We start from the raw sequence: 9,798 nt of genomic DNA on the forward strand, positions 1-9,798 counted from the left end.
GAAGTCTAAGTTTCTTTTAGTGCCAAAAGCTGCCACCGACTCCTGCTGAGGGCCATACACAAGTGCCATGGGTACCATGTGACAATTCTAAAATCCTAACAATTCTGGCATTGAAAACAGGGCTGCCTGCTTAGATATCTTCATAAAGAACTAGGTCCAGAACAGACAGGTGAAGTGACACATTCCTGAATATGATCTCATTTGATTTCATATGCAGGGCAGGTTCGTGAACCCTGACACAAACAAGGAAGCGAAAGCAAAATGGAGGTTAAGCCACAGAGATACCTCCCGGGACTGGAAGGGACTATGAGGAATGAGATAAGAGAAGAGGCATCATGTGAACTCACTTACATAGGATATAAAGAAGCTGACTTCATAGAACTAAGCAATAGAATGGTGGTTACCCCAAGCTAGGGAATGTAGTGGGAAGAAGGGGTCAAAGGTTAGCAGGTCCATAGATCACAGATAACATGAATAAATTCTGGTATTCTACGGCACTATAGGACAACATACTTGATAATAATGTATTATATCCTAAAGTAGCTCAGTGATACATTTAAATGTAAGGAAATGACTAAAGGCTAAAGTGATATATATGCCAATCGCCCCAAATTATCCAGTACCCAATGTGTACATACACCAAAAACATTGCCTCATTACTATGCAAAAATCATATACGAGTCAAAATAAAATTAATTTTAAAAGAGGAATCTTTAGGTAAATATTATAGATATAAAGAAAATTATAAATGCAGATATTTATAAAATGCAATGAAGTCTAGAGGATAATTGGATTAGAGGGATCAGTATTCAGATGTTGAGTCATTTTTAACTAGATCCCTAAACTGATCCCTTGGTTAATAGACAAAATAAATTATAGTTTTAACACAAACTGGGAATGAGATGAGGGAAAAATATAAGAGTCAAAAAGTAAAATTAAAATATATAGTCAAACTGTGGCTTAACGAGAGCTGTCGGAAATTTCACTAACAATCCCGTCCAGGCACGTATGCTGAGGACTTGCCTGGTTGGCCAGTCATGCAATGGCCACCAGAGGGCACTGTAGCTCCCGGCTGCTTCAGGATTTCGGCGACATCCTGACCCTGTCAATAAGGAAGATTCACAGATTCCACTACTTCTGCTCGATGGCTGGCCAACCCGGCAAGTCCTAAACATACACACCGCGATGGAATTGTTACTGAAATTTCCCATACGTACTTGTTTACTACCCACACCTGGATCTCCAACCACTTCAACCCATTCTCATGCGCAAGTTGACAACGATAGTTTCCAAAAATATTTTGAGCCAACAATAGGCAAAGTTGATACTATTCTGAACCTAGGGATGGGGTATCCAAAATAGTGTCCCGGCAAGTAAATGCATAGGTCAAGTGACATCCTTCTAGCCCTCTGTCCCTGTTTCCCACGTTAGCAATGGTTTGGCTAGAAACCAGCTGACTGGTAGATTTCGCTGCTTAGCTAGGCCGGATAGATTCCACCATCTTTCTGGGCTATGGAGTGCCCCACCCGGTGACACTTAGACACCACCCCCAACCCCCGTGTTTTCCATTCTAGTTCTCAGGCTACCTCATTGCTGCCCTGGGTCCATCAACGGGAAACACAATGCAACCAGATGTTCTTGGAAGCTGGCACCCATGGACATCCATGACGTCATTTCCGTTCCAAACATCCACCTTTGCTGCCACTTCATAATCACCTGTATCATGGAAATAGTGTCTGGGGAGGGCTTGGGAGATGTGTTCTCGGTAACAACAAGTTCAGGGGTATGAGAGAAGCAGCGCTGGGGCAGAGAGGGATGCCAAACGGGGACACAATTTTATCCCCGAACCCGGGTTAGTCTTGAGTGACGTTCTCAACAGAAACAAGAAACGGAGCTGTTGCAACCACTGATCACATGCAGAATGTGGACTGGTCCCTGGGCTAAATTCCTTAAAGGCTTATGGTGAGTCCTGAGGAAAGACCAATCCGATGGCTTTGGTAAAATGAAAAATGGGTGGCTTCCAGCTGAAGGATACACCCATTCTACTCGACAGAGCACGGGCTGTGTTAGTAACAGTGTAAGTTACTAAGTCCAAAGGACAAAGAACAGTGCAACTCTGGTCTGGTTTATTGCACGTTCCATTAGCGGCATTACGTTAAGAGCATCGCCCCGAGGTGTCCTTGACACCCCAGCCAAGCCTTTATCACCAGTAAGTGCTGAGTGCTTCTTTCCAAGTGAACAGTGTGTCTAAGGCCCTCTCTGTGAGTCTGGGATCCAGATGAGTGCAAGCACACAGGGTAGCGCAAGAAGCAAAGGGAGATGACCACACCTGTCAGGAGGCTGGCAGTCACAGCAGCAGGTCCTTTTAGCGCCTTTACCCCTGGAGACCTTTCCTTCCCAAGCCTAATCAGCCATGTCTGGTGTGTCTTTCCCTACTGCGAGCCAGCCAGTACACCCTTCTCATATCTCCCACCATAAAACAGCACCAACCGCTGTCTGCTTTTGCTTCCTTCCTGGCTTCCGTATTGCTACCCATCCATGCTAGATGTTTCTGCGCAGGTGATGCCATTCTCTCGGCTTAGAAATGTGGTCATCCAGGAGTCCACGGAAATAAGAAATAAGGAGTTGCCAAGGAGCTACATGGAGGCAGAATCTCATCGTGGGGGGGGGGGGGAGAAGGAAAAGAGGGAAAAAAGGGGATTTTTCAAAAAGTGTGTGTGTGTGTGTGTGTGTGTGTGTGTGTGTGCACGTAGGTATGTGCATGTGAGTACAGGTGACCTGCTGAGGTCAGAGATATTGAATCCCCTTGAACTGGAATTATTGACTGTTAGGAGCCTACATATGGGCATATGGGTCCCAGAGAGCACCAACTGCTGAGCCATCTCATGTCTCCAGCCAACCTGCTTGCCTCTCTCCCTCCCTCCCTCCCTCCCTCCCTCCCTCCCCCCCCCCTCTCCTTTCCTCCCTGCCAGCCCTCTTCCTCCCTCCCTCCCTCCCTCCCTCTCTCTCTCTCTCTCTCTCTCTCTCTCTCTCTCTCTCTCTCTCTCTCTCTCCTTTCCTCCCTGCCAGCCCTCTTCCTCCCTCCCTCCCTTCCTCCCTTCCTTTCTTTCTTTTTGATTGTTGGTTTGCTTGTTTGTTTTTTGAGACAGGTTCTCACTGTATAGCCTTGGCTGACCTAAACTTGCTACATAAAGCAAGCTGGCCTCCACTTTATAAAGACCATCCGGTCTCTCCCATGTGCTAGAATGTGCACCACCACACCCAGCCTCTAGGCCTACTTTTAATTACATGTATGTGAGTTTATCTGCATGTAGGTTTTCAGACAGGAATGAGGGCGTACATGGAGGTCAGAGGACAGGGATCCTTCTAGAGCCGGGGTTACAAGTAACTGTAAGTCACTCTCTTCACGTGGGTGCTGAGAACTGAATTCTGATCCGGTTGCAAGAGCAACGGTTTCTATTAACCACCAAGCAATCTTTTCAGGACCCAAAGAAGACCACTTTAATGAGAACATATATTTTCGCCCACAAACTTATTTTCTCTAGCTTTCTACAGACCCATCATTCTCTGGGTCTTAAACCAGCTACTTTTAAAATCACTGGAGCATTGGGAATGAGTTTACAAGAGTTGATAGAAGACAGAGTTTGTCAGTGTAGACAGGAGAGGAGAGAAGAAATCAATAGAATAAGAAATCACAAACAGGGGTAAGTAGCTAAATCATCATTTCTTAAAGAAACTGTATTCTGGTTTTGCTTATGGGACTCGACTGGACTTTTTGTTATGATATTTATATCTATGTTCCTCCCTTTGCTAAAAGCATAAGAGTGTTTTAAAAATCACATTCTTATCTTCTTACCCACTACCCCAGTGCTTTACTACTGTGGATTAAAGACGGCACATTATTTCATCGAAACTCTGTGTGACTAGAACCAAAGAAATCACTAAAATCCAGCTAGAAAGAAATAAACTTGAACCACTTGATAAATGTATGATTAAGACCGTAAAATATGATCAAAGTACACACAGTATACGTGGAAAAAAAATTTTCAGAGACTAAATTAAACTAGAAGACGGTAAAAATTTGGTATTCTTGTGTGCAGCCAATTAGCATATTCCAAGTTTTAACCAGTTGAGAATACATGGAGTATTTTATTTAACAGTTTTAAAGCCTGCATCAACAGCAGCCTGGGGCCAGTAGCCTGTTTGGAAGCAGCAGGGAACTAGCCTGCTAGAGGGACTGGCTCATCTACCTTCTGACAGCGAATTAGCAATGAACAGTTCCTACAGATTTAGGCTTCAGTGGACTCAGATGGAGTCCCACTCCAGCTGAGGCAGGTTTTCATGGACTCAACCAAAGACCCACCGTAGTTCCAGGACTGTGGACTCAAGCATCAGGATACTTTTGTAGACCGAATCGCCAGGGTCACCACAGTGGACAATAGTTTAGGCCCTCCCCAATGGTATAAAGAGCAGAGACAGTCCCCGGGTGCCCAGACAACAGATCCGTATGTTCCATGACCCAACCATTCGTCCATCCTGCGTTAAGACACCAGAACACCAAGTTGCTAGGACTTAACATCCCAGGGCAGGGTGGTACCCAAGGACAGATCGCCTTCTCTGAGGAGAAGAGAAGGGGGTTATGAGGTGGGAGGCAGGAGTTTGTGAGGATGGAACTGGGAGAAAAAGAGAGGGGCTGTGATCAGGATGTAAAGTGAATTGATAAATTAATTAACAGGGGAAAAACGACACCTGAACAAACCCTTTCAGCTGGTTTGCCAACAATCTATGGACAGGCTGTGAATGTTTAGAGTGAATAGCTTTGTCTGTGAAGACTCGAAGAGGTACCAATGACTTCCATTTCTCAGGCACGGGGGGAAACCCAGAAGGTTTGCAAATAATCACATGGCACCACTCAAAAAGCAAAATAAAACAATAGTAATCTATTCCACATGGAGATCAACAAACAGACTGACAAATAATTCAATGTGTTTTTAAGTAAGGGGTAAGGACATTTCCAGATAAAGAATAAGGGAGCTCATCACTTTTCCATCTACCTTACAAGAAATGCTAAACGGGTTGTTCAAACAGAAACAGGAGAAGCCTAATAGGGTAAAAATATGAAATAAGAAGCTACAACTATAGAATGTTTCCTATAAATTTCATGATAACCATGACAGAAAAGATGTGTAAAATTTTCTACACAAAATATAAAGGTGAAAGCAAGTGTGCCATGGTAAGCAATCTCAAGTCACAAGAGAGAGAAGACAGAAAGAGCAGAAATGGGAAACGGCAAGGCAAACAAAATGGAAGAAATAAGTGCTTATTTACTAATAACCATGTATATGTTAACATCTCTAATTAAAATACATAAAAATTAAATTAACTTAAGGACACACATAGGCTGAAGGTGAAGGGATAGATTAACCAATTCCATGGAAATTGTAAAAAAAAAAAAAAATCAAGGGTTACTATCTATGTATCAAGCAGCTTATACTTTAAGTGCGAAATGTCATTTATGTTATATAATGACAATAGGGTCCATTCGTTAGTAGACTATGACATGTTAGATATTTATGTATACATACTTTAACATTTGGAGTACTTAATTGTACACAGTGAATACTAACGAAAATGAAGGTCAACATAGATTTATAGTACAATAATAGTAGAATTCAATACCTCATTTTCAAAAATAAACAGGTCATCATAACAGGAAAATAGAGAAATACCAGCTTTGGAGAACACCTTCAAACCGTAAAAACTAAAACAAACAAACAAAAAACATAAAACAAACACATAGATGACAGTCAAAAAACACAAAAGTGGATGAATCACCTTTATTAATTTCACATTATCTTACTATAATAATCAAATAATTCTTGAATAGAAACTGAAACCAAAAAGAAAAAAAAAAAAAAACAGAATTGAAAACAGGGAGGGAAAAAATCATGCAGAACACAGTGGGTTAATCTTTTGAGCAAGGCACCAAGAATACACAGCGTAGAAGAAATCCCTTCAATCAAAGGTTCTACAAGAGCAACATATATACTTGGAAAAATTAAGTTGGCTTGTACATTTAATTACAGATAGAAATCAAGTTTAAATGGAACAGGGATTTAAACATTTCTAGTCCTGAAGCCATAAAACTACTAGAGGACCTTGTAAGATAAAAAACTTTTTGACATGCATCTGAGCAGTCATTTTCTGAAAACCAGTCTTCACGGAAGAGTCTAAGTGAAATTTTATCGGACCACAAAGTTTTGAAACTTGTGTTCATCAAAGTGAACTGAAGAGTCAGATTATTGACAGGGAGAAGACATCCACAAGCCATAAAGCTGAAAAGGGGTTAATATCCAAGACATGCAAGAAACCAAAGGACTCCAGAGCAAGGAATACACAACTTCATGTGAAGGGGGAGAGGAACCTGCTCAAATATTATTCAAAAAGGACAGGGAGGTACGAGGAACGAGGAAATGAGGAATGTTCAATATCAAACTATTACAGGGTGCAAATCAAAGACACAATGTAATGCTGACCTGACACATGAGATGGTGGTGGTTACCAAGTCACTGAAGTGAAGGGTCAAGGAAAATGGAGAGGAAAGAAAACACCAGTTCTTTTGTGGCTGGGAATTAGCTTAGGGGAACCATCACGGGGAATGGTGTAGACGCTCCTCGTGAAGCTGATAACTGAACGTCATATGATTGGACAATCTCAGCTCTACAGTACCTCTTAAGGTCATGAAATCAGTGTACTACAGAAATGTATTATTTTTCATTATTATTCCCACTTGGTAAAACGGTGCACTGTCATTTGTGACATCATGAGAGAGCCATGCTGTGGCAAGTAAAATGAGTCGGATAGAAAAAGACAAAGACTGTATAATTTCACTTATGTTTAGAATCTGAAGGAGCTGTATTCAAAAGGAGCAGAGGGTGAATGAATAGAGACGGTCAAAACTAGGGTTTGAGGAAAATGGGGGTACGTTGCTGTGTCCAAAGAAAGAACAAAACCTGCCAAGTTACTACACAAGTGATTAGCACAGTTGGTACTTAATATTAGATGCTTGAAACTGGTAAGTGTATATTTTAAATATTTGCAGCACACAGTAACTTTTTGAAGTGATGGTATATTAATTATGTTGATAATGATAATTGTGTTGATCAAAACACTAAGTCGCAGCTATCAAATTTATACAATTTGCCTACTGTTACTCAATAAATCTATCCAAAAAAATAAATCAGAAAAATTAAAGATATAAAGACATTAATTCCATTCTATTCACATGAAGACTGTAAGACACTTTAGAGTTGGAATTTTTAAAGCCATTCTGTAAGAAATAAAAAGAGACGAGGTCCATGAAGTGACTGTGACAATTCTTGTCCTGTGACTCGGCCTTCAATAGCATCTTTATTTAGTTTAAGGAACTCCTCAGCAATACTTAAATAAATGGCCAACCGTCACTCACTCAGGCCTTACATTTTAGATACTAATAAAGAATCATGGGCACTTTTACTATTTAGGTTTTCATTATATATAGTTTTTTTTTAAGTTTTCCAAAGCCATAAATACAATTAATACCATTCACTTCACTTCTATTCATTTTAAATTTAAATAAAATAAGAGAAAAATATATCTTATCCTTTCTGAGTTATTTTCAAGTCTATTCCAAGCACTCTTTACAGGCTTTGTGACCCTGGCTCATGTTGGGGGGGAGCACATGCACCCCCCACGTACCCCAACAATGACAGCACACAGTACCTTTGATCACACCTGGGGTCCTGTAGATCCTTTTCCTCATCGTCCACCTATTTTTCCAGACTTCAGAAAGTTGCCTCAACTCAATTGCTCTCAAAAGCAAACGCAGTTTTCCCTAAGTTGTCACTCTCTTAGCAGCCCTCTTCAAGGATCACTATAGCAACCTGTCAGTGCAGGGATCACTATAGCAACCTGACAGTGAGGGCATTCCAGCCTTTAGTTCCTCAGCCTTACCCCCTACGTCCAGACCAAATGCATAACTCCTGTGCCAACCCTTCAGCAGGAGCTGTGTGCACATCAATTGGTGGAAAATGCTTTAGTGGCATTTTCAAGGTAAGGGAAAAAAGCCAGCCTCCATGTATAACTCAGAACTTGGTTGGTTCTTCTTCTTCTTCTTCTTCTTCTTCTTCTTCTTCTTCTTCTTCTTCTTCTTCTTCTTCTTCTTCTTCTTCTTCTTCTTCTTCTTCTTCTTCTTCTTCTTCCATGTTCTGCTCTTATTGCTAATTCAATTATACAGTCATTTCTCAATTTGCACAAACATCAAATCTCCACACTGATCACCTTGGAGCACATGGTCTTGTCAATTAAGTTCTAACAGAGCTATAGAAAATAAAACACCGATAACTTTTAAAGGTGTTTGTTTGTTTGTTTTTAAAAAATCTATTTGGGTTAAATAAAAATGCCCAGAATATTTACTTTAGAAATACATTCTCAATTTCAATTTTATACCCTAGGAGAAGAAACTACGTGAATTTTGGTAGACTGATATCTCAATGCTGTTTGTCTGGTTTGTATTTACACGGGTTTAACGGTGTTTGTTCTTAATTGGTTAAGTCACTTCCTGAGTTTTCTACAAGCATCTAATATTAGCATATGCATTAAACATACAATTAAAATATTTGCTATAGAAAGTATCATGGTAAAATATTATATAGTTTTAATATATATTACAGCATTAATAGAGAAGTTTTTACACTATTTAAACATAGAAAATGTTGGTTAGAAAAACCTCTTATATAAGAGGCAAGTGCTTGGAGCAAAAACCTGAAAGGGTGTTTAAAAGTTCCATACAAGACTGCCCAAGGCAGTTCAAGGTCAGGTCACCAAACAAGAGAAGTTCACAAGTGTGTTGGTCTTTCTAGAACTCAAATAAAATAATTCCTTGGCCTAAAACTTTCAAACAAAACAGGAATCAACCAGAACCATACACATGGCCGTTAATCTGATGCCAAACAAAACAAGATGAATCCAATTCATTTTCCCTCCCGTCTTTTGATAGTGATGCTTATTGTTAATATCAAACCTGTAGGCACCCTGGAGTTCTCAAAATAAGATATTGACAGAATAAAAGATGTTGACTACTCCAACGACTTCCAGAAAAACAATACCTAGTCTTCAGGAAGGCAGATGGAAACATGTATTTTCTCAGAAGTAGATTTGGGGCTTTTGGGAAGGCCACATGTCTGACTCTTATTTACTGTGAGACTTTATGGACTGAATAGTCTCTCCGTGCCTCAGTTTACCCCTTTGGAAGAGAGAAATGCAAATGACATCGCAAACCTCACAGAACCACTACAAAGATTTCACTTGACAATTTAATTTTTTGGATTTATTTTTGTTTTATGCATGTGGATCATTTGTCTGCATATATGTGTGTATGTGTGTGTGTGTGTATATATATATATATATATATATATATATATATATATATGTATATATGTATATATGTATATATTATATATATATATATATATGTATGTATGTATGTATGTATGTATCCAACATGTACATGCAGTTCTTGCAGAGAGTAGATAAACATGTCAGATCCCCTTAGAACTGGAGTGGCAATGGTTGTCATCCATCATCTGTGAGCTGGGATGGAACCTGGGTCCTCTCAAGCAGTAAGTACTCTTATCTGCTGAGCCATCTCTCCAGCTCCTCCCCGGATGCTTTATAAAAATGCTTTGTCCAGCACTGCACCTAGGTTTTGTTATTATTCAATGTTATTCCTTGTTATTCCAGACTTCAATTTATCCACTT

At 40.1% G+C, this 9,798-nt stretch overlaps 1 protein-coding gene across 7 annotated transcripts in view; it reads right to left on the minus strand.

The window, feature by feature from the left end:
• Positions 1-9,798, minus strand: part of SYNE1 (spectrin repeat containing nuclear envelope protein 1) — a gene marked incomplete at its 5' end in the record, with an annotated part of 433,140 nt that overhangs the window by 376,866 nt on the left and 46,476 nt on the right. The window contains one exon of one of the 7 annotated variants that reach the window (XM_080941781.1): positions 7,762-7,801. The exons of the other annotated variants lie outside the window; for them this stretch is intronic. Coding sequence (XP_080797907.1) covers positions 7,762-7,801 — 40 coding nt within the window. Of the gene's footprint in view, positions 1-7,761; positions 7,802-9,798 lie in introns of those variants that run through there. 7 annotated transcript variants of the gene reach the window in all.

This window comes from Micromys minutus, assembly GCF_963924665.1.
Source record: "Micromys minutus genome assembly, chromosome: 30".
NCBI lineage: Eukaryota > Metazoa > Chordata > Mammalia > Rodentia > Muridae > Micromys > Micromys minutus.